The sequence below is a fragment of the Tenrec ecaudatus genome, chromosome 2 (assembly GCF_050624435.1).
Source record: "Tenrec ecaudatus isolate mTenEca1 chromosome 2, mTenEca1.hap1, whole genome shotgun sequence".
NCBI classification, from domain to species: domain Eukaryota; kingdom Metazoa; phylum Chordata; class Mammalia; order Afrosoricida; family Tenrecidae; genus Tenrec; species Tenrec ecaudatus.
Window position 1 is genome coordinate 13,184,778 of NC_134531.1, and position 23,834 is coordinate 13,208,611.

General features: G+C 51.4%; 1 protein-coding gene across 7 annotated transcripts in view; it reads left to right on the forward strand.

The window, feature by feature from the left end:
* Positions 1 to 4,001: 4,001 nt before the first annotated feature.
* The window catches only part of OTULIN (OTU deubiquitinase with linear linkage specificity), a 48,305-nt gene continuing 28,472 nt past the window's right edge, over positions 4,002 to 23,834 (forward strand). For 4 of the 7 annotated variants that reach the window (XR_012782817.1, XM_075540876.1, XM_075540874.1 and 1 more), the window contains exons 1-4: positions 4,002 to 4,236; positions 14,497 to 14,573; positions 17,227 to 17,321; positions 19,943 to 20,107. Coding sequence is in view for 6 of the 7 variants with exons in the window: in XM_075540876.1 (XP_075396991.1) it covers positions 4,106 to 4,236; positions 14,497 to 14,573; positions 17,227 to 17,321; positions 19,943 to 20,107 (468 nt within the window). In the remaining variant the exon portion in view is untranslated. The remainder of the gene's footprint in view (positions 4,237 to 14,496; positions 14,574 to 17,226; positions 17,322 to 19,942; positions 20,108 to 23,834) is intronic. The other 3 variants (XM_075540878.1, XM_075540875.1, XM_075540879.1) reach the window with 1 other exon arrangement.

Consider the following 23,834-nt stretch of genomic DNA (forward strand, 5'->3'; position numbering starts at 1 on the left):
ACCCCTCCCCCAAGCATGGTGCCCCTCTCCGGGAACTGGTCCCTCCTGATACCGTGTCCAAAGGACACCTTGCACGGGGCTCATTTCATGAACAGTTCCTGGGGACAAACCAGGCCTTTGGACCTCATGAACTCCAAGGTCATAGAAGAAGGGATGCGCCCTGGAAGGTCTTAGGTCACGTGCGTAGCGACAGGATCCCACGAGGCTTGTTGCCCGAGGTGTCTGAGGAGCCGGGTCTTGGCTGAACGATGTGGCAGGTGCAAAGGTGTGCCGTGCGCTCTAGAGAGCTATGCCAACGTGTTAGCTGTAACTATTTTGATTGCACAAGCACTAAGCCAGGCTGGGAGCCAGGCTGGCACAATGTTCTAAGCGGTCAGCTCCTAACCAACAGGTGGTCAATTTGGACTCTCCTTCCAGGGAAGAAAAGACCGTATTAAAGTAAATATCTTGGAAACGGACGGACCCCTGGTTGGTGGTGTAGTGGTTATGTGGTGGGCTGCTACCCATACAGTCAACAGTTCAAAACCACCAGTGGCTCTGAGAGAGAAAGGTGAGGTATTCTGCTTCCGTAAAGAGTTTCAGTCTTAGAAAAGCACAGGGGAAGTTCTACTCTGCTTACAGGGCTGTTGTTAGAATCGGCTCAACGGCAGAGTGTGGGGTTTGGGCCTTGGAAACCCTGAGGCAGCTTTCCTCCATCCTATAATATCTCTGGGAGTCGGAGCAGGCACATAACTGCTGTCACGCCAGAGCCTGCCGACCCCCTTTCTAATCCACAAGCCAGGACGCCAAGTGTTACAATCTCTGGTGTACATGTGGGGAAACAGAGGCTCAGCGAGGTGAAATGACTTCCCCCTGGTCACATACCCGGCTTTCTGTCTACATCGTACATTGCCACGGTAACACTGGTGTGAGAAATTGCTATTCTATCACCCAGTCAGAGGCAGCAGGGACCAGTGCGTGCCAGCCATTGGATGACGGAAGGCCTGCGCCCTGATTAGGGGTTTGCCGTTTGGTAAAGAAGGGTGAAGGCTGGTAAGTTACAATCCTACCAGCTGAGATGGTTAGCTGTGCAAAGAGCCACACCCTCCTCCTCTCTGCCTGGAGTTGACTTTGACCTTCTAGGTTAGAGTAGAACTACCCTGTGGGATGCCAAGGCTGTAGACCTTTACCGGAGCAGAACGCCTCATCTTTCTCCCAGCCTCCTCCCAAGTGGTCGCTCCGTCATGTTACCTGCAGTACCTATGCTGCCATGGATTCTGGACTGTAACTCTCTACTTGAAGCGCTAAGATGTGGTGCTAGTTATATAATCTGATGTGCCAACTTGAGACTATTAAGAAGGGGTGGAGTTTAGCCTGTCAATCAGGTCACAGCTTGATGACCTCATTTAGAGCCTCTATGGAGATAAATAGCTCGCTGGAAGCAGGACACACTCTCTGCTTGACATTCCTGCTGACAAGACGCGTGGAGCTACACTGATGGCAGCCAGAGCCTTGGAGCTGGAAAGCTACGTGGAGACCCCTGCCAGAGCTGAGATGCTTCTACCACCACTAGATCCACAAGGCTTTCCACCAACTGGCCTGTGATCTTCCTGCACTTTAATGCTTTTCCACACCCCGCTCAACTCCACTGTCATGATCCCAATTCTACCTTACAAATCCAGCTAAACCAGAGGATGTACACTGGTACAGATAGGAACTGAAAACACAGGGAATCCAGGACAGATGATCCCTTCAGCACCAGTGGTGAGAGTGGTGATACCGGGAGGGTGCAGTGGAAAGGGGGAACAGATTACAAGGGTCTATATATAACCTCCTCCCTGGGGGGCAGACAACAGAAAAGTGGGTGAAGAGAGACATCTGGCAATGTAAGATATGACAAAATAATTTATAAATTATCAAGGGTTAATGAGGGAAGGGGAGCAGGGAGGCAGGGGAAAATGAGGAGCTGATATCAAGGGCTCAAGTAGAAAGCAAATGTTTTGAGAATGATGAGGTCAACAAAGGTACAGATGTGCTTTACACAATTGATGTATGTATGGATTGTGATAAGAGTTGTATGAGCCCCCAATAAGATGAATTTTTTTTTAAAAGAGTGGGCTGGTAACCACAAGGTCAGCATTTGAAACAAACAGTTGCTCTCCAGGAGAAAGATGAGGCTCTCTGCCCTCATAAAGATTTACAGCCTAGGAACCCACACAGGGAGTTCTGCTCGTCTTTGGCTGGATATGCGTTAGGATCGACTTAATGGCAGTGAGATTCCTAAACGTGCTTTAATACAACTTCCATGCGGCATGGTTCAACCACAGTAGATTCGGTAGGACACACATATTACAAATTTTATTACAGGTAATCAATTTATGTGATTGTGGGGGCTGGCCAGGAAAGTCATACCTCCACATAATACATCCTTCAAACAGTCATACTGATCAATCTCCTCAGAGCTGCAAAGTCCTTGTATGATATTATTCCTCAGCCTTTAATATCCTGCAGCTTAAATTTTAAGATATAATGTTAGCAATTATTCACACGTCCTATGTGCAATAGGGATTAAGAAAGAAAAAGAAACTTTGGTTAATATAAACCACAGGATCAGTGCATTGTTTAATGTGGCTTTTCTAGCAGAATCTCCCAGTTCCCACCAAATGATCTTTTCCTGCGTGAGTTTGGGTAAGAAAGTGGGTGGGAAGACACTGATGGGATTCACCTGCGAGTATTTGGCCATCCTGCTGTCTATTAAACTAGTCCTCTGAGAAGCCGGAGGAGGGAAATCTCACTACCAGCAAGAGCCAGCAGTGGTAGTGCATCTTCTGGACCCCAAGATCCCTACACAGTGAACCTCCAAGATCCATGAGACAGTTGTGAAATCAGAGGTGCAACTGCAGCAGAACCAAGAGACAGAGCAGGAAACAGAGTGGTAGGATTCCAGCCCACAGAGCAAGGACACTCTACTGCTTTGGGGCAGGAGGCGAGCTTGTGACACATAACTGGGGAAGCTGGGCTTGCTGATCCATGTAGTGGAGCTGAATATCTGCAGGCTAAGGCTTACTGGAGTGGGGAGCCTCTGGGCACTTCATTCAGGGAGCTGTGCTCCCTGTCCCATGGAACTTAAAACTAAATGAATGCCTTTCGCTTGAGGGTTTCAGCAGAGTGGCATGCTTTTTGTGCATTTGTTAGCAGCCCTGAAATAACTTTTTAACATGTTCAGATGAACAACGGTATATATGCTGAGCATTTCTTACTTCCATTGTAACTGCCTTAATACACTCTTTAATCATGAATATTATGATTTCTATGTGGCCATTGCAATCAGTTGTCGAATCTATATTAAAAAGGCAGCGTGCACTCGCTCTGTACGTTGGGTCCTCGTGATCTGGTCTCCACATTGCTCTTCCACTTTCACCTCTCAACGCCTTGCTACTTGCAACAATAGGCTCAAACATAGGAAGTCGTGTGAGGAGGGTGCAGGACGGGTAGGGGTTCATTCCTTCGTAGTGTTGCTGAGTCAAGGGCACCGACCTGAACCCCTGCCGGTGCCATCACCTGCAACCCGTGCCTGCAAGTGCCATTTTGAACTACTTGCAGGTTCCCGAACTGGCACCTTGCCAACTCATTCCTCCTTTCGTTCCTAGCTTGAGGCACGTCCTCTTCATCCACCAATCACTATCTTTAGAGCGTCACGTCCAGAGACAAATTATTTCTCCTTCTGATCTCTGATGTTTCTTCAAATTCCCCCTTCACATTTGCTCTACTAAACCATTGCAGGCTCCGAGAGAGGAACCATCAGCCCTCTCCCGCCGCTGCGCGTACATCCCGGCCGGCGCCGGGCCTGTCTGCAAAGTTCAGGAGAGAGCGCGCGCGCGCGGGCGGCGGTGCCGGGCGGAGCATGCGCAGTGGAGGGCGGCTCTACCGCGCAGGCGTTGGCGCCGCGCCGCGGCTTCGCTGCCCCCTGGCTCCGCCCCCTGGGTCGGGCCCGGCGCGCCGCGGTGACGTACGCGGAAGCGCCCTGCGGACGTCGGGAAGGCACTGGGAGCCTAGTGGTGGCTGCCGGTGACGGGCGCGGGGCAGGAGGGCTGGGACCGCTCGGAGCCCGTGCGGCGGCGGCCGCATGAGTCGGGGGGCCATGCCTCAGCCCGGAGCGTGGCCGGGCACAAGCTGCGCCGAGAAGTCGGCGCGGGAGGCGGGCGCCGTGGCAGCCAGCGGGCAACCCCGGCCCGCGACGCGGTGCCCGGCGGAGCAGTGAGTGCCCGGGGCGGGAGGGCGGCGAGCGGGGTCCCCTGGAGACCTGGGGCGGGCGACCACCGAGGACCGCAGGGGTGGGGCGCCTCGGTCCCGGGCATCCTCAGGTTCAAGTTCCGTCGTCCACGACTCAGAGAAGGTGGAAGACACATAGCAGAACTCGGGTACTAACGTCTTCCGGAGGGCCCCTCAGTTCGGGGGACACAGTGACATCTGCCCATCTGTGAAGTTACAGAACGCCCCGGACAAACCCGAGAGAGGAGCGTTTTAGTTCAACGCTTACTCCCAGTCGAGCTATCCCCCAAACCAGTTTGGGAAGAAAATAGGGTCGCCTCTGTGGCAGTCACATGAAAACTGAGCCACATACGTAGCGCTGGTTCTGGGAAGGCAAGTCAGTGCATGATGACAGCCCCCACCTGTCAGAGACTTCACATCCTCCAACCCCCTGTAATTTTTAAATAGGAACGTCCGTGCTGGCTAAGTCAATGGACTGGGTGGGTGGGGGAAGGGTGGATTGTAGAAAGCTGGAGCTGTGGGAATTCCCCTGAGGCGCCAGGCACACTTAGAATACCAAGATAGACAAGATCGCTTATAAGCAGCTTGACTCCAAAATCAAGTCAAACTCACCGCCCCTGTGGGTTCTTGACAGGAGTAGAAAGCTGCACCACTCTCCTGCACTGCTGGTGGTTTTGAACTCACATTGCGCTTAGCTGCCCCGTGCATAACCACTACACCGCCAGGACTCCTTAAATGGCTTGACAGGTGCCTTCGAGTGAAAATTGGCTTGTAAGGCATGTTCCATATCCCAAGGAGGAGTTTAGAGGCCTCAGATACAGTTTTATTTCATAACAGATACAATGTAGTAACCCTTGTGTGCGTAGTTCTTTTGTAGTTGCCTTTTATTGAAGATGGTATTGTTCACAGGGGGTGGGCTAACAGTCACCTGGAGAGTGAGGCAGGTCATCTCTGAGTGCAGCTGGGTGGGAGTGGTGGGGGGTGGGGGTAGGGGCTGAATAGAGCTTGTGCCCCTGTAGTCCAGCCTGTCTTTGCTAGAGCTTCAATATTTAAATAATCCAGATATCTCAACTTTGTATACTGTCACCAGTCGTTTAAATAACCACAAAACAGCACCCCAAGGACAGTTGTTGTTGATTCCATTCAGTGTTGGGACCCCATGGGCATCTGAGGAGAACTTAGCACCACAGGGTGTTCAAGGCAGTGACCTTTGGGAAGGAGATCACCGGGACTTTGTTCTTAGGAGGTGGGTTCTAACCTGAGACCTACCCCAGCCCCTTGTCTGGACTAAGTTGGAGAGTCTGCACTTCCGCCCCAGCCACACGCTGATTGCTGGCATCTTCCTCTAGCCTTGGTGGTTGGTGATGACCCTGTCTGTCCATGCCTGCTTCCTCACTCCCTGCATACCCTACACCCCCCCCCCCCCTTAGATGCTGTCCCTGTGCCTTGGCTGAACAGTGCCAAGAGAGGCAGAAACATTGACACCAAACTGTGCTTCCAGAAGCCTGCAGGTGGAATCATGGCAAACTTTGCTACTCGTTTTGCTTCCAGGGGAGAGCCCGGTGGTATAGTGGGTTATGCATTGGGCTGCTAACCCAAAGGTCAGTGGTTCAAAACCATGAGCCGTTCTGTGGGAGAAAGGTGAGGTTTTTACTCTGGCAAAGATTTGTAGCCTCAGAAACTCACAGGGGCAGGTTTACCCTCTCCTATAGGGTTGGTATGAGTCGGGATCGACTTGGCGGCAGTGTTTTTGGTTTGATGCTTCCCAGAGTCAGAGCTCTTGGGGATGTGGGACCAGGTGGGAAGGAGCGCTCTTTCCTGATGAAGTTTGTGTGGCAGTAAAACTATAGACTTAGATCTGAGAGGGTTGAAAACTCCCACCCAGCTGCTCGTCCTCCACACCCAACAACTCTTAAGCTCATGAGTACAGCCCCATGCCCTGTGGTCTGCAGGGAGTCTTCACCGGCCCCTCTCGCTTCCTCAGCCATACTACTTAGGATCATGCTTTTTCATGAGGACAAACGTCACGCGTTTGTCCCCCTGCCCTCCCCCCCATAGATACTTGAGTTTGTGGTGTATTTAAATAGCAGCCCCATGCCTTTTTCTTCCTGCCTTTGTTGCCTTTGGTTATCTCATTCCCTGCTGAGCTCCTAAAGTGGGTGAAACCAGACAAGAACAGTGAGAACAGATCCGATACTGACGGATCGCTTTGTGCATCAATCTTTGACCTTGGATTTTCTCATCTATTATCTCCATTTTTCCTGGCTCAGCAGCATGTGGGCCGTGAAGCGTGTTCACTTTGTGATTTTTTTCTCGGTGCTGTACTTCCCTGTGGAAACATTGCTGGCATCGTCTCAGTGTAATGCATGCATGACCCTTCCATGTCAGTCTGTGCAGTCTCATGCCCCCACGAACACCTCTTCTACGGTCACTGAGTCAATCCCTACTCATAGCGGCCCTATAGGGCGGAGCAGAGCTGCCCCTGTGTATTCCTGAGATTGCAGCTCTTTATGAGAGTAGACCGCTTCATCTTTCTCCTGTGGGACAGCTAGTGAATTTGAACCGCTGATCTTGCAGTTAGTAGCCATCCCTTTACCCGAAAGTGCTGCCTGAATTCCAAAACAGCCTAACAGGTAAGAGTAAATTCAGATACTAATGTCATCCCTCAGCTGAGGCCTTAGCGCACTGCTTCATCTTTTTGTTTCTGCTGTTGGCATCAAGGCCCTCCTTCCCACCCAGAGAGCTGTGTTTGTCTCAGGTGGGAGTTGAATGAAGTACACAGGGGAGTTTGTAAAGAAATTCCATGATCTCGTAGTCCCTTTTTTTCCAGAAACTCTTCGAAGCCCCCATTGTATTTGTGCCTGGAAATAGGCAGCACTGTACGATTGAGACATTTTATTCCAAGGAGTCATCTTTAATTCCGTGGGCAGTGACCGGCATTGGGATCAGAGCCAGCTTTTCAGCCGGTTTGCATTTTGGGATGCGGCTCTTTGTTTGAAGGGTGAGGTGATGGGTATGGGAAGGGATGGCTCATTTCCTAGGGAGTACAATAAGAGCCTGGGTGACGCAGTGGGTTACACTCAGTTTGAACCCACCGGTTGCTCTGAAGGAGAAAAATGAGACTGTCTGCTGCCTTAAAGGTATGCGGGCTCAGACTGTGCACCCCTCCCCCCAGGGAGCAGTTCTACTCTGTCTTATAAGGCTGATATGAGTCAGAAACAACGTGATGGCAGTCAGTTTGATTTGGACAATCAGAGGCTAGTTCTTTGGGACTCAGCTCACCCCATTTTCTTGAGGAAGAAAGCTGGGGGGAAGAGAGCCATAAACATCACACAGACACGCTGCTTTCTAAATCTCCTGAGGATACCAGCCTCCTTTGGACAGCCCTGAGGATGACTCATAAAGTGACTTAGGGTTCCCTTTGAAGAAATCTTAGGTCAGATGTAATTGACTCTGCTTAACACGCTGTCCTGGCAGGAGGTCTACACTGTCGGTCCCTGTCCACCCTGCCCCAACGTGTGACACGTGTGCTGTGCTCGCATCTTGCTGTCAGCTCAGCTAATTCTTACTGAGCCCCTTGAGGACCAAGATAATCCTCCTCTGCCATTGGTGTCCTGACCAGAAATCTTAGTGACGAGAACCTACCCCTTGGTCCTTCCCGTGTGTCCGATGGTGGGGCAGGGCTTGGATCTAGGGTCCAGGACAAAGCTTGAGTGTGAGCATATGTCTCTGAGCCCCTTTGAAATTGAAGGCAGCCTCGTTGTTACTTTTGTTTAGAGATGAATTTCTGATAAAAGCTGTGGCTTCTCACAGTGCCTGTGAATAAAAATTCTGGCACCTTCTTCCTGGACGTTGCTGTCCCACTGCACATCACGAGGTGCCTGGAGGATGCGGTGAAGGATGCTGGATGTGAGAGTAGTAGCTGGTCCCTCCAGAGGAGCTGGAGAGCCTGTTCCCGAGGTCTTGAGACTCTGACCTCATTGTTGCAGGTGACTAGATTGTCCCCAGGGACCTCTGGAAGACACACATCATAGCAAGAGTCAGTCATGGGGAAGAAGGGTGGAATTTTGGCCAGCATGCTGGTACTTTCCCACCTCTGGTGTGTTGTTCACCCATCTCCACGACCGCTGAGTGGTGGAGGAACGTGGAGCTGAGTGCCCTCTGCCCTTCCTGTGGCTGTGTGGGCAGGTCCATTGGTGTCACCCCACTTGGCACTGCCTTGCCACTCTTTAGGCCGTAGTTTTTCCGGACAGGCCAAGTCTGAATGGCAGGATTTAAATCACGGAGCTAAACAAAACCATTATCCGTTTAGCTTGTTAGGGGACTAAGGGGAGTTTGGATAAGCCCTGGTGGTTAGTAGTGGTTACTCATTGGGCTGTTAGCCACAAGTCAGCAGTTTGAAACCACCAGTTGCTCCAAAGGAGAAAGACGAGGCTTCCAATGGAAACTCACAGTGAGTCAATTCCAACACACAGTGACGCCATTAGAACAGGGTAGAACTGCCCCTGTGACTTTCTGAGACTGGAACTACTCTATGGGGATAGAAAGCCTTTGGAGATAATTAGTGGTCATTGAAATGGGAAAGTTAGAACCAAGCATGAAACAAACAAAATCTGCCATTATGTCAATTCTGACTCATCGTGACCCTGTTGTAGGACAGAGTAGAACTGCACCTTTGAGTTTCTGAGACTAACTACAGGAGTAGTAGGCCTCAACTTTCTCCTATGGAGCAGCTGTGGTTTTTAACTGATGACCTTGTGGGTTGCAGCTTAACTTGTAACCAACCACACCACCGGGACACCAAACCAAGATTTGGTAGTTGGAAATTACAGCCTTGGTGATAGCAACAACGTTAGCTAATGCATGAAAGAACTTTTGTAAAGCCAGTGACTCGGTCACTGGATATACTCGGGGAACTTGCTAGATAGAATACCCAGTCTTACATCTGTAGGAAGAGAGGATGGAGAGGTTCAGTATTACCAGTCAGAACAAGGCCACAGACTGATTATGGAACAGAACATCAATGTTCATGTAAGTTCAAGTTGGATCTGAAGAAAGTTCAGACAGATCCCTGAGAGGCAAGTGTGGCCTGCAGCCTATCCCACTTGAATTTAGAGACTATCTGAAGAATGGAGCGGCTGCGTCAAACAGTAACGATTGAAGACCAGATGAATTGTAGGAAGACATCACAGGTAAAGAAAGAAAAAGGTTAAAAAAAAAGACAAGGAAAGTAAAGATCAATATGTATGTCAAGAGAACCTGAAACTTGCTGTTGAATGTAGAGTAAGCAAGCCAAGTGGAAGACGTGACGTAAAACAGCTGCACAGAAGATTTTGAAGGGCAACTTGAGAAGACAACTTTTATGATGAAATGGGCACACCTGGAGTCAGCAGATCAGAAGGGAAGAACACACTTAGTGTTTCTCCAGCTGCAAGAACCGAGGCATAAGCCAAGTCTCTAGCTGCAATACTGGGAGATTCTGTACACAAACTATTGATACAGGAAGGGTCAAAAGGAAATAGGAGAAGTACACAGTCATGGTACCAAAATAACTGATTGATGTGCAAGCATTTTGGGAGGTAGCATTTAGTCAAGAACCAGTAGTGTCGAAGGAAGAAATCTAAGCTGCATTAAGTCATTCGTGGAAAAGAAGACTGGGAATTGACAGGATATCCCCTGAGCTGTGTTCATAAGCATACAGTGCTGAAAGTGCTCACTGGTCAAAGCTGAGGAACTTGTAAGACAACTATCCAGCCAGTCAGATCCATATTCATGCCCTTTCTAACAGGATATGTAAATTATGGGATGATATAAAAATATCACATGCAAGTAACTGATGTTGACGATAATCGAGAAGCTTTTGCAGCAGTACATGCAGGACCTGTGCATGGGCCAAGGGGCAGTTGTGTGGACTGAACAAGGGCACACTGTTTGGCTTAAAATCAGGAAAGGTGTGCATCCGGCTTGTCTCCTCTCACCACTCTTAGTCTGTGTGCTGTGCGCATAATCTGAGAGCTGGGCTACACGAAGAAGGTGGCATCAGAATTCAAGGAGGACTCATTAACAACGTAACGATGTGCAGATGACACAGCCTTGCTTGCTGAAGGCCAGGAGGACTTGAAACACTTCAAATACTGTAGTATTCAGTAGGCAGGACGTCTCACAATGAAGAAAATGAAAATCTTCATAACTGGTCCAGTCAGCAACTTCATGAGAATCAGATCCACAACCAGCAACACCCGGGGAAGCGGCCGTCAAGGGGATCAAAGGCCACGTTACATCAGGCAAATCTGTTGTAAAAGATCTCGTTAGAGTTTGTTTTTAAAGATACCCAAGCACGATATTTGCCGTCACTTCATATGTACGCAACAGCTGGTGAATGAACAAGGAAGACGGGAGAAGAGTGGATGCGTGTGCAGGAGGCGGTTGATGAAGAACACTGAGTGTGCCACAGACGGCCAGAAGATTGACCACACCTGCCACGGAAGAAGTACCCCCCCAAGTGTTCCTTAGAAGTGTGGCTGGCAAGACTTTATCTCACTTGCTTTGAACATGTTATCAGGTAAAGACCTACCTGTGGAAGGACAAGGACCTCAGATTTGGGAAATCATGCGGTCAGTGAGAGAGGAAGGACCTCAGCGAGTGGGTTGACCCAGTGGCTGCCACTCAGCTGAACGTGGCAGTGGTGAGGATGGCACAGAGTGGGCAGTGGCCTATCTGTTGTACAAGGGCTGCCGGACAGCAGACATTTGCTGTGTCGGTCTTCGGAGCAGATAGTATCCGCTGTAATTTAGTGTGTGCATCACATAACTCATTTAGCCTCATGTGTGACCTGCTTAAAGAAGAAGGAAGGACTTGCTAGCTGAAGAGTAAAGGAGTGAATCTTGTTTGTGAGAATTCTTAAATGGATATTTTGAAACAAATTGTCCTAAATTTACTTATTTTTCCTAAGGTGTTAGCATTGCTTGCGTTCTTCATTCTGTTTCAAGCCTCCTTTACTGTTTGTGGAAGGACATTTTGCTTTGAAGAGCAGCAAGACTGTGGACCTCTGATGTGCCGGAGTGGACATGCCCCCCGCCCCCCTTGTCCAGTGCCTGGATGGCTCAGTGAGGGTGGCTTTCCCTTATCATGGGAATATCCCCTTTACCCTGTGTGCTCCACTGCCTCCCTTTCCGTAAACATCCTGAGCCTGTAATTCTTTCTGAGCCTTAACCGTACATGTCATTTCATTCAGTCTTTTCAGCTTTCTTGATAATATTTATCGCTGTGTCTTCTGACACGCAAAATGCTAACTCAAAAGTTGATTGGGGAAATCGTTTGGGAAGAATTGCATCATTTTGTGTCCCCCCCCTTTTTTTCTCTTAAAAACTGCCCATGTGCGCGCATACACCTGAGTGTGTGTGTGAGTGCTTGCCTTTTGGTTAGCTGCATCTTCGGGTTGTTTAGCGGCTTCCTGTGCAATCAGACTGCCTGACCTTCCTTCACCTCTTAAAGACTTCTCACCGGGGTTGTTCTCAGAGTGGCCTTGCAAGGCCAGAGGACAATGTCCGCTGGTGTCTGTTGACCAAGGCAGTTAGTTGGTGGATACTCTTGCCCAAATCTGAGCAGAGACTGTATGTGGCCCCCATTGCTGGGACCTGCTCGGGGCTTTGGTCAGGTTCCATTTGGTGTGCTCTGAGCGCTACTCTTTGTGTCTGATCATCTCCCCTCTGCCGAGCTCTGCTGTTGGTTCTGCTGATTTCTTTCCTTTTTGCCTCCTGTCCTTCTGCCATTTGCTGAAATGGGTGGCTGTACCGAGAGCCTGCTCAACGTGAAAGATTAGGACATTAGAACCCTGTGTGGGTGGGGCAACCTTGGAGTCTCCCGAAGGGCCTCTATAAGAACATAGATTGGTGGACGGCTGGATCCCACAATTGGAAGGGGAACCACATAGGTCACATCCATCTTCTCCACTGTGACTCCAAAGACACAGGCTGGAAGGGTGAGGGGGGTGGAGTTGCTTGCCTGGAGACTTGCTTCTGATCAGCATGTTAGGGAAGGCGGGCTCCATTGACAAGTCTGTGGGGGAGGCATTGGACTCGCCCTCTTGCTCTGAGCTGGGCTTGGGGAGGCAGACTGAGTACAAGGTGGCAGGGCGATATCACTAAGCTGGCCAGGAGGAACTGCCATGCACGCCAGTCACCCTTTATTTTAGGTATCTGAGCCATGGCTGCTGTGAATCGGGTTTCTGTATGTTTCAGCCCTGGCACTGTGCCCAGGTGACATCACACCTTTTACTTGCAATCTCCCTGGAGTCAGGGCCCGCAGAAAGTCCGGCTCCCTGAGGTTGTCCCTTCATACCCTGGTGCTCACACCCTCTGGGGCAGCGGGAGAGGCTGCACATCGGGTGGACCGGGGCATTTGAGACCGGCAGTGCGGACAATACCTGCCTTGAGTGCTGTGTCCCATGGGTGTGAGTGCCCTGGAATGAACGCTTTTGCTAGCCTTTTTATGGGGGCGGGAGGTGTCAGTACTTTAGCTCCGAGGCCCCAGTCCAGTTGGTCAGGGCTGAGTGGAGGAGAGGGATAGCTGAGCCCAGCTCTCGCCGTCACACCAGCCACACCTGTGCAGGGTTGTGCAGGCAGCGTGCCGCGTTCAGGTTAGGTGTGAGCAGGCTGGGCCTGAGCTGTCCGGGCAGAGGGCATGGCCAGCTGCAGGGTTGGGTTCTGCACTGTTGGGTGATGTGGGGAAAACCGGTGGTGGTCCGGCTGGTGCTGTGGGCGACGGCCTGGGCTAGGCTCCTGCCCAGTCTGACTGTCCGCACCCCGCTTCCCCAAACCCTGCTGTGTGCGTCCTACACCAGTTGCTAGTGGGACGTGTCCTGTTCCATGTTCTCAGTCTGGCACCTTCTCTTTGTGGTCCTGCATCTGGAGCCCCAAGGCCTGACGGGGTGGGGTGGAAGGTGGTACGGGATGGGCGCATCATGGGAACTGCGACTGCGTAGCCAGTTCCTTGTGTTCAGCTCTGCTCTGCATGTAATCTGTGATGGCAGAGAGCGTCCAGCCCCTGAACTTTTCTGGAGCTTGTCTTCCAGTTTATCTCCCCGTCCCCATTGTGGGGCCCATCCTGCTCCTCCCGCCCCCTCCCTCGGTTGGCGCTCTGTGGCAGGCACAGCGCAGCAGCAAGAGCTGGTGTTTTTGTCCCTGTCGTTGTCATCATGGGAGAAGGGGGCCATCCTATTTTCCACCTTGGCTGCATCCAGCCCGTTCTCACGCACAGTGACCCTAGAAGTAGAACTGCTCCTTCAGGTTTCCTTAAGGTTTCCGAGTGGACATCTTTCTTCCGATGAGCAGTTGGTAGGTGTGAACCATTGACCTCGCTCACAGTTAGCCGCCCACTGCTTAACCCACCACACCACCAGGGCTCCTTTGGCACCTAGGGGTCCAAATTCGTTTGAGGCAGGGACAGAGCGCTGCTCCAGAGACAAGCCTGTGGAATATGAAAAGCAACGGTGACTTCGACATCTATAACCCGTTTGCTGTCTGCTGGCCAGCCCTCCCCCAGCTCCCCCAACAGCCCTGGGTAACTGCTTGTCTCTGCTTCTGCTTGCTGGCTCACCAACCAACCACAGACAAAGTGCTCCCCGACAGGAGAATGGGCTCAGCCACTGAGTAAGAACGCACGGGGCCGCATGTCTACACAATAGAGTCCTTCCTTGTGCTCTAACCTGCTTAGTGTTGGCAGTTCCTTCAGAGCAACTCTGCTAACATTTCCACCCCTAGTTATTTATCTTAATACTTGAGAGTTAATACATATATCATTCCATAGATCCCATTCCCATCTTTAGATGGCTCTTGTAATGAGTGAGAGCCATGAGCAGCCGTGGCAGCTGTTGAAACTGCTGGACGTGTGGGGTGGGGGGTCCAGTGTGACTTGGAAAAACTGGTGATCTCCTGGCCTGTTACCTCCAGTCGTTGCTATGAAATGGGCTTCTGGCCACACAGAGGGCTGGCAGGCGCCTGCGTCCCCAGGGAGCGTGTAGTGGACTGTGTGTCCCTGGGGACCTGTTCAGGAGGTGGCAGTAGACCTGGGAAAGAGGCCATGGGACTGAGTCAAGTTGAAGTCATAGACAGGCTCACTTAGGGAGACCCTGGAAGTGGAAAAGAGCCACAGACAGCCGGCGTGTCTCATAAATCCCATCTGTGGTGGGAGGAGGGATGGCAGTGCGGTGCGCTGTCGACTTGTCTGATTTCGGTGTGATTTCAGCGAGGAGGACCTGTACCGAGCTGCGGATGAAATCGAGAAGGAGAAGGAACTACTCATCCATGAAAGCGGGCCGTCAGGTACGTTCGGCAGTTTCATTGATAGCGCCTTTACTGGTTACTGTGGCCACTGCTCTTCCACCGGGGTGCACTTCCCAGAGCTCCTTAAGCAGCTGGTCCTCCTCGCCCAGCTGGGCCCTGTCACCGGAGTCTGCTGGGGGACAGAGGGGTGTCCTGAGGTTCTGGAACCTTCCTGCCACTCTTCTCCCACCTTCTTCCTGTCCACCTCTCGTCTGCAGCTGTGAGGGGGTTCTGTGTGGTGTCTGGGTACCACCCTTCTCCATGTGGACTTCCTTCTCTGCTCAGAGCCAGCGGTGGTGCTTGAAGCCCATCTCATTTCCGACTGAAGGGCTTGTTGAGAAACTGGCTTGCACCTCCGTGTGCTGATGGCCACAGGGCTCCCATGACAAGAAAGAGTGAGACCTTGTGCTCAGGGACACTTGTTTGTTCCCTCTCGGTTTCCTGACCCAGGGTCTGTGTTCTTCTCCCCACCCACCACGCCCTGTCACACACGGTTTGCCTGGCCTCATGCAGGAGCCAGGTCGGGCTGTCCCAATTTGGAGTTGATTTTGTACTGTGGAGTCGATGCCCATTCATAGCCACCTCAACAGGTGGAGAAGAGCTCTCCTGTAGGATTTCTCAGACTGCAGTCTCTATAGACATGAGCCCTGGTGCCCTTGTGGGTTAAGTGTTGGGCTTTGAAATGCAAGGTTGGCAGTTCAAGCCCCCTGGCCTTGCAAACCCCTGTGGAGTGGTTTGACTCTGCCCGGTAGGGTTGCTATGGGTGGAAATTGACTCAGTGACTTAAGTGACTCCTTTGGTGTTTTGGCTTCCTCTTTACAGAGGTTGAATTCTAGGTCTTTCTCCTCCCGAGCTGCTGGGTGGGTCTGAATTGCCAGCCTCTCAGTCGGCCGGGTCGGCCTTCGTGATGGGTGTGGCTGCTGTCCCTGAGAAGCCGCTCTGTTCCCTTTCCTATGACTCTGACCGTGCTGCCAGGTGCTCAGCCGGCTCTTTGGAGATTGCTGCCTGTCTGTGTTTTCCTCTCCTTTCTATCCATTCAGAGGGTCTATTTTCCCTCCAGATTGGCCTGGCCTTTTTTGTGGCTGTGAATTGCTAGGATCCTGGTGGCACAGTGGCTGAGGCTCTTGGCAGCCGAGAGAGGTGGGCAGTTCTTACTCACCACGACTCTGGCAGAGAGCAGAGGCTGTCTGCTTCCATAGGGTGCACAGCCGTGCCGGTGGGACAGTTCAGCGTCCTACAGGGTCCCTGCAAGTTGGAGTGGGGCTTTTCCTTGGATCTTCCTCTTCTGCAGGGGTGACCCCAGGCTGATAGGACGTGTGCTTGTTTACTAATCTATAGCGAACAGGTTCTATCTGCTGATCTTCCTAACCTACAAAGAGGGGTCTCTGTGTGCCCTGCCCCTCAGCTGCCGCTGCTGCTGCCTCCTCCTCCAGCCATTGCCAGAGCCACTAAGGACAGACCATGCCCCCTGTCTCAGCTGCGAGTCCCCAGCCTCCAGTTCATCAGCTGGCACCGATTAGCCATTCAGTAATGCTTGTTGAATGTGCTTAAAGATAACATTTTCCTTTTATGAACCTCTTCCTCAGTAATAAATCATCGTATGTTATTTCTGTGTGTCTAGTTTAATTTCCGGGCGGCCATATACATCTTTTGGAAAAGGAAGTCAGGCTGGGTCCACTAGTTCACCCCACTCTCTTCCTAAAACTCATGTGCTCCTTTTCACATGCCCTAGCTAGCGCGCATGCAAGTGCACACACACGCACACACACACACTTCATGGCTGTGCATGCGACTCAGCCTTGCTCCTCACCTCCAACCTTGCAGGTTCAGCAGGCACAACCTGGCAGCCCCTCTTCACTGTGTCCTTTGTCTGGTCATACGTCGACTCTGATTTCGAGGATGTGTGACTAGTTGAATGACTGGCTAGCGCTCCAAGCATTTCATTCACAGGTAGTGCCCTGTGGGACCGGGGCTGGATAGACAGGTGTTGTCTTTGTGTAATGGAGGCACAAAATCTTAAATGTGTTTTCTCGTACCTTAGACGATTCCGTCTTTGATTAGGTAAAGGAAGTTTTCACAGACACCTGTAGGCCGGGCACTTGTAAGTAGCTGAGAGTAGCCAAACAAGCCCCTGCCCTCAAGGAGCTGAAGCCTCACTGAGGGGTGGAGGGTGAAGGGAGCACTGTAGATGAGAAACAGAGATAAGCTCTAAGAAGAAAACCAAGGCATCGCGAGGGGAACAGAGAATGCAGGCCTGTGTGCACGTGAGATGTTAGGATCGAGGGCTTGGGAACTCGGGCAGAGACCCGCTCGGAGTGAGGGAGCAGCCCTCCGGGGAAGGCCTGGGAGGGCTCCGGGTGGGGCTGGAGCAGTGTCAGTCCCCGTGTGGGCAGTCCCCGTGTGGAAGCTGAGGCCAGGCGGGCCTTGTAGGTGAGGACCTCACTCCGTGCCTGGGCATGATGGAGGTAGCTGACCTGTGGGGTCATTCCTCTCCCATGGGATCCAGGACAGAGGCGGTGGTGTCCGGCCCAGGGTGTGGTTGGTGGGCGAGTCTGCCTTGGCGGCAGTGAGGCAGGAAGGGAGATCCGGGGAAGCTGGGCTGGTGTCCTGGCGGTGCTTTACGTTCCTGTCTTTCGTTTGGATTCCTTGGCAGAGCTCCGGCCGAGTGTGGCTCCAGAAATGGCCATCATGGACTACTGCCAGAAAGAATGGAGGGGAAAGACGCAGAAAGCGACCTGCATGAAAAAGGTACTGCAAGTGCGTCCGCACACATGTCAGACGCCTGTCCTCTGCTCTTTCAGAAGCTAGCTAAGATGGCCGTCACTAGACGACTTAAGTGTTGCTGTTCTAACTTTAGACATGAGGCAACAGACCCCACGGGTAAGGGACTTGTTTCGAGTCCCAGTGCTGGCAGTCCTGGGTGTAGGATGGGCTTGCATTCGGATGGCTGTGTCGTGAGTCATTTCCTACTTAACCTGAGCATGTGTGCGTACACCTACTCCTCACTTATCTATCTGATATCTGATATGTCAGACTTACAACAGTAGTGGGGGAAATCCAACTATTGAGAGCATTGACGATGGATGGCTGGCAGAAACGCCAAGCCACAAGGTTGGAGTGACTTTGACTGTGATGGTTACATGTCACCTTGTCTGGGCTTTAAGTCCCAGCAGTCTGGCACTTACATAATGAAGCATGTCGGCAGTCGTGTACTGGTAATGGTCTTCCTCCATTTTTGTATAGCACTGATATTTGCATAACAAAACCTGGTCTTTGGAACCATGTGGATAAGTGGGAAGTAGCTGTGTGTGGCGTGTGTCCATTATTAATGCCTTTTATTTCCAGTATCATCTTTGAACATCTGAGAATGTCACCTCAGCAAATGACACGCTGCCACGTAGTACACACTTACTACGAGACATACCACCTACAACAGCTGGTCAGAGTGTGGCTGGCCACAGCTCAGAAAGCAGCACCCTGTAAGTGGGGCCGGCCTGTACTGATGGTCAGCATAAGTTAGTGGGAGCTGAAGTTCCGTGTGCCATGGGCATGACTCCCCGTCTGCACTGGGCTAGCTGTTGCTCCTCTTGACCTGCTGTCAGCAGAACCACAGGGCAGCAGGGGCGGGCCGAGTCATCCTCCACTGTCCCACTGTCCCTCCGGGTTTGGGTTTTAGCCCTTGAGTCCTAGGGGCCTTCCTAACCCGCACCCCGTGACATACACTGGGCCTCCTGCACTGTGGTGCTGCTGTACTCGTTGGGGCCGATGGGGCCAGTCCCCATGCTTAAGCCAACTCCCGGACCAGCCTGCTCAGACCGCAGGCCTCCCAGTGCCCCACAGGTGTGTGTCCTGCCCTCATTCCTCAGTGTAGGGTCAGTGTGGCACGCTGCTGCTGGCTTTCCAGCCTTCTACTTGGCCGTGTTTGGGAACAGCTAAACCATATCTTTGGTTCACTCCCCTGTTGGAATTATTTAAAGTTTGAATTTACTTGTACCTGTCATTTTGAGAGAAATATTTTCAGCCTTTGTTTTTAAGTGTTTGTTAATATTTACAATCCCCGCCCCCTTTCCATGTTTGAATGCACTTGCCCATGTTTACCAAAACTGGTGCATGCTTCAGCAGGGGTCTCGCATCCTCATGCCTGTGTGGAACGCCACTGGCTTGCCACCTTCATGGCTCTGAGAGCAGGTGGCAACTCAGACCCTGAAGGTCTGGGGGGCAGGCATGCTGTGCCAGGCTGCCCCCATAGGGACTCAGCATGAAGAATGTGGGCCTCTCCTTCTCCAGAGCACTCTCTTGCCGTGGCCATGTGCTGACTGTGCCGGCCAACCTCTCTGTCGGCTGGGCCTGCCTCATGTCGCTCTCCTGGCAGATAACCTGGAAGCCAGCGTCTCAGCTGTGCTTCCTCGGCCGTGTCCTCAGCAAGTTCACTGCCTCGGCCTCCCTGGTGGATGGCTTTTAGCCAGCAGACTCTTGAAAACTGTCCCTCAGGATGTCTTCTGGGCCATCCCACCCTTCCACACGCAGGCACCTGTGCTAACACCAGGTTCCGCTCTGTCGGTTTCGCTCCAGGACAGGCCTGACTGCAGGCCCGTCTGCAAAGTGTCCCTTTGTGCCTCCTCCCACCTGCCCCTGTGGGGGCCAGTGCTGATGACAGCTGCGGGTGCGGGTGGGGTTAAAAGGCCATGCTTGTCTACAAGCAGACCTTGGATTTGGGGCAGTCTTTGAAAAGTCAGTGTATAAACCCTGATTTACTTCTCAAAGTTGACTCTCCCCAGTTTGGGGAAATGCTGTGTCCAAGGTCCTCTGGGCTGGGGGCATCTTGGGGAAGCGTGCACCTGGTGGGTGGGGTGGGCCCACGTATGCTCAGGGCTGGACATGCCCTGCTGGAGAAGTTAGCCCATCAGTGCCTGGGCACCAGCCACGGGGGTTCCCGTGGTCTTTCTCTGCGTGCTTCAGAACCGTCCAGGGGGAGGGCGGTCTCCTGTGATGGCATGTGTCACAGCCCATGTTCAATTCTCCATCTCACCTCCAGCCTGAGCAAAAATGGCACCCAGTCTCCCTGTCTTAGGGTTAACAGCCCCCACACGCAGACATCCTTTAAGTACCTAGCACCCTGGCCTTTGACCTGCCTCCTTAGGACGGAGGTAGGAAGGAGTATGTCCTCCGTCCCTCTGCCTCTTCATTACAGAGGAGGGTCGGCAAGCCCTCAGTGTTACCTTGCTCAGTGAGTGGTGGTAATGATTGCTTTGAAGTGGCTGCAGTGCCCCACGCGCACGGCCTGGCCATTCTCCCCACAGGACAGCCACGCGTCCCTGCATCTGCAGGCAACAGTGACCCACTGTGGACTCTCTGACACTCTCCCTCAGGGCTACGAGGAAGTCGCTCAGAAATTCACCTCCATCCGGCGTGTCCGTGGTGATAATTACTGTGCACTGAGGGCGACACTGTTCCAGGCTATGAGCCAGCCGGCCGAGCTGCCCCCCTGGCTGCAGGACCCCGAGCTCACACTGGTACGTGAGCTGCCGCCGCAGGTTTGAGTCTGAGTATCTCATGTGGCTGTGTGAAAGACGTGCCCGTCTTGTCTGTGCTGCTGCTGGGGGGTCCTGGGACCTGGTGCTGGTGACTGCCCTGGGCTGTGAGGGGCCGGGATGGCTCAGTGCAGGGGGCCTGCATCCCAGAGCAGGAAGGGATCCACAGAGAGGCTCTGCCTCGTGTGGCCTAGCCACGTTACGGTTGTGTGACTTCAAGTGGGTGATAGGTTTTAGGCTCCAGACCCTGCCGGGGTTAGAAAGCATGTGTCTTACTGGGTCCAGGAAATGAGTAGACCCCTCTGCCAAGTCTGGCTTTGGGGGCAACTGAGCTGCCACTCTGGAGGAGGTATAGTCATGTGACCTCGGGAGGTGGCCCTTGTTGGCTCTGGCAGTCTGAGCCCTGTGGGGGAGGGTGGCTATCAGTCAGCAGTGTGCCCATGCTGCAGGTCACCAGGGTCCCATCACACCAGGCGGCGGTGGCACCCCACAGCTGATTCTGGACTGGCTGTGCAGAACGGGCAATGCGACAGTAACTAGAGGAAAATCTGTAGTCTCTGCTTAGTTAAAGGCAAGAATTGGCTTAACTTTCCATGCTGCTAAAGCAGCAGTTCTCAACCTGTGGGTCATGACCTCTTTGGGGGGGGGGTGTGTGTCGAACGACTCTTTCACAGGGGTCGCATAAAATCATCAAACACCATAAATAATTCACAATATATATTTACATATTATTTTGTGATTAATCACTATGCTTTAATTACCGTATATACTTGAATATAAGCTGACCCGAGTATAAGCCAAGGTACCTAATTATTACCTGAGAAACCAGAAAAACTGATTGACTCGAGTGTAAGCCTAGGGTGGAAAATGCAGAAGATATTGGTGAGTTTCAATAATCAAAACAAATGAAAATAAAATTACTAAAACTTGAGACATCAGTGGGATAATGTATTTAAATATTTATTTTAAATAAAAAACAGAAGTAAAAGGACAAGTCATTTAACTTTAGTAAACCAGCACAGTAAGTGTAAAATAGGTTCAACAAAAGCAATAAAGTATCAACAATGGGGGGGAGTGGGGAGGGAGCGGAAAAAAGAGGACTTGATGCAAAGGGCTTAAGTGAAGAGCAAACACTTTGAAAATGATTAGGGCAAAGAATGTACAGATATGTTTTACACAATTGATGTATGTATATGTATGGATTGTGATAAGAGTTGTATGAGCCCCTAATAAAATGTTAAAAAAAGTAATAAGTACTAAACTTTGAATAAAAGAGCCATAAATGAAAAAAAAGGTATCAACAATGATATTTTTTTATTAGGGGCTCATACATCTCTTATCACAATCCATACATATACATACATCAATTGTATAAAGCACATCTGTACATTCTTTGCCCTAATCATTTTCAAAGCTTTTCCTCTCCACTTAAGCCCTTTGCATCAGGTCCTCTTTTTTCCCCTCCCTCCCTGCTCCCCCTTCCCTCATGAGCCCTTGATAATTTATAATTTATTATTTTGTCATATCTTGCCCTATCCGGAGTCTCCCTTCAACCCCTTTCTGTTGTCCGTCTCCTAGGGAGGAGGTCACATGTAGATCCTTGTAATTGGCTCCCCCTTTCCAACCCACTCACCCTTCTACTCTCCCAGTATCGCCCCTCACACCCTTGGTCCTGAAGGGATCATCCACCCTGGATTCCCTGTGCCTCCAGCTCCTATATGCACCAGTGTACAACCTCTGCTCTATCTAGTCTTGCAAGGTAGAATTCGGATCATGGTAGTTGGGGGGGAGGAAGCATCCAGGATCTGGGGGAAAGCTATATTCTTCGTCGGTGCTACATCGCACCCTGACTGACTCATCTCCTCCCCTAGACCCCTCTGTGAGGGGATCTCCAGTGGCCGACAAATGAGCTTTGGGTCTCCACCCTGCACTTCCCCCTTCATTCACTATGGTATTTTTTTTTTTTTTGGATGATGCCTTATACCCGGTGCCTTTGGCACCTCGTGATCGCACAGGCTGGTGTGCTTCTTGCATGTGGGCTTTGTTGCTTTTGAGCTAGATGGCCGCTTGTTCACCTTCAAGCTTTTAAGACCCCAGACACTATATTGATAGCCAGGCACCATCAGCTTTCTTCACCACATTTGCTTATGCACCCATTTGTCTTCGGCGATTGTATCATGGAGGTGTGCAGCCAATGATATGATTTTTTGTTCTTTGATGACTGATAACTGATCCCTTCGGGACCACTCGATCACACAGGCTGGTGTGTTCTTCCATGTGGGCTTTGTTGCTTCTGAGCTAGATGGCCGCTTGTTTATCTTCAAGCCTTTAAGACCCCAGACACTATATCTTTTGATAGCCGGGCACCATCAGCTTTCTTCACCACATTTACTTGTTCACCCACTTTGGCTTCAGCAGTTGTGTCGGGAAGGTGAGCATCGTAGAGTGCCAATATAATAAAAGAAAATATTCATGCACTGAGGGAGTGCTTGAGTAGAGGCCCAAGGTCCTTCCGCCACCTTAATACTAAACCTATAAATATAGACACATAGATCTATTTCCCCATCCTCATATATATATTTGCATGTACATGTCTTTGTCTAGGCCTCTATAAATGCCCTTTGACTCCTAGCTCTTTCCTCCATCTCCCTTGACTTTCCTCCTGCCCTACTATCATGCTCCGTCCCCATCTGGGTTACAGCTGTACCTCTTCTTTACGTTACCTTACCCTTGATCATTCCCTATCAGGCCTGCCACTCCCCCCTCACCACCAATTTAGGTCCCATGTTGTTCCCTTATCCCTGGGTTTGTTAACACCACTTCCTTACCCCCTCCCCCTCCCCCACCCCAAGTCCCCCCAGAACGGTTGGTCCCGTTGTTTTTCCTCCAGATAGTTCAACCAACCTGTCTTAAATTTAGACCCGTGGAGATAATAACATGCACGAAAACAAGACAGAGGAAAACAAAGCAACAGTAAACAACCAGACAACAAAACAACAAAAAACCACTGACAAAAGAACAAAACAAAACACATCAAGAAAGAAAAGCTTGTAGCTAGTTCAAGGATCGTTTGTTGGCCCTTAGGAGCATTTTCCAGTCCAGTCTGTTGGGGCACCACACCCTGGCCCCAAAGTCCACTTTCAGCATTCCCTGGGGACCTTGCCACTTCATTCCCTTGCTGTTCTGCTGCACTCCCCCAGTGATTTGCCTCGGTGTGGTGGGATCAGGTCAGGTGCAATTCCCACACTGTCTCCGGTGCTGTCCCCTGTATCGCCCTTAGTCACTGATTGGCATCATTTCTCATAGTGGGGCCAGCCATGTTGTTCTCTCTGTGGACTGGTTGCTCTACTCAGGAACATCATCCTCACGGCCTTGTGGGCCAGGCTGTGCTCCACTCTCTCCTCCTGCCCCTTCATCTGCTCCCGTGTGCTCTGATCAGATATGTCCCTCTCCCGGAGCTGTAGAATCAATGTCGTCCTTTGAAACAAATTTTTCTCGGGGGAGGGGCAGGAATCTACTTAATTTTTGGTGCTGGGGCCAGCCTCCCAGACCTCTCCACTGGTTCCCTACACCTTGCGGCACTGGGTTGAAGTCTGGTCCCACTTTCCCTGTGGAGATATAAACAATACCCTCCCCTTGGGTGGATTAGTGCCCCATGCCCCCACTCCCCTTTTCTTCCTTATATTCATCCTTTTATTTTCCTTTCCTCACCTCCTCCACCATTGTCTAC